The sequence below is a fragment of the Sinocyclocheilus grahami genome, unplaced genomic scaffold (genome assembly GCF_001515645.1).
Source record: "Sinocyclocheilus grahami isolate Dianchi unplaced genomic scaffold, SAMN03320097.WGS_v1.1 scaffold3366.1, whole genome shotgun sequence".
In the NCBI taxonomy this organism is placed as follows: domain Eukaryota; kingdom Metazoa; phylum Chordata; class Actinopteri; order Cypriniformes; family Cyprinidae; genus Sinocyclocheilus; species Sinocyclocheilus grahami.
Window position 1 is genome coordinate 1 of NW_015508499.1, and position 696 is coordinate 696.

Genomic DNA, 696 nt, shown 5'->3' on the forward strand with positions numbered 1-696 from the left:
CATGACTTCAAGTGAAGACGTAGGCTTCCTTATCAAAGGCTCCTTCTCGGCTCTGCCGACAACTAGGTCATGGCGAGTACCTTAAAGCCACTCAAAGAGAGCGAGAAGGCTTCAATGCATTCATCCCTTTTGATATGAAGACTAGCAAATAATTTACATAACTACACCTACACTACTCGATAAGGCTCTCGTTTGGCCATAAAGCCGCCAGTTGTCGGCACATCACACAGACGGCTTTCCAAAGCAATGACTTAACACGATAGACGCCAAAGCATTAACATCTCGCTCTCATTGGAGGGAGTTCATTATGTGGGATCCCTGTGATTCGGCCCTCTCGGTGAGTTCACGTGCCGCCACCCAACCGAGGAGTCCTTTCATCAGAGGGCAGCGACGCTAATTGCCGAGCCAGAGCCAGAGAGGCGCTGAAGTGGAAAGGTGATTAAATGCAGCCTTTAGAACGGAGGGCAGCAAGCAACACACTCGCTCTTTCCGAGCCCACACCGCTGACGCAGTAGAGCCCATCCTTAACACCCCTCCTCCCACTGCGAGTGCCTGCACGCACGCATATATGTGTGCGTTTGCGTGGCTGTGAAAGGCTCAGACACCGTTGGCAGCGCACACAGCTCCAGCGCTCCATGCCAGCGCCGCTCAGCTGCGCTCCCATTTGTCCACCCGCTTGCTCACGCGCGCGCTCCC

General features: G+C 54.2%; 1 protein-coding gene across 1 annotated transcript in view; it reads left to right on the plus strand.

Moving 5' to 3' along the window:
* Positions 1–307: 307 nt before the first annotated feature.
* The window catches only part of LOC107576220 (BTB/POZ domain-containing protein KCTD4), a 2,706-nt gene continuing 2,317 nt past the window's right edge, over positions 308–696 (plus strand). Inside the window, exon 1 of the mRNA XM_016262443.1 lies at positions 308–337. Coding sequence (XP_016117929.1) covers positions 308–337 — 30 coding nt within the window. The remainder of the gene's footprint in view (positions 338–696) is intronic.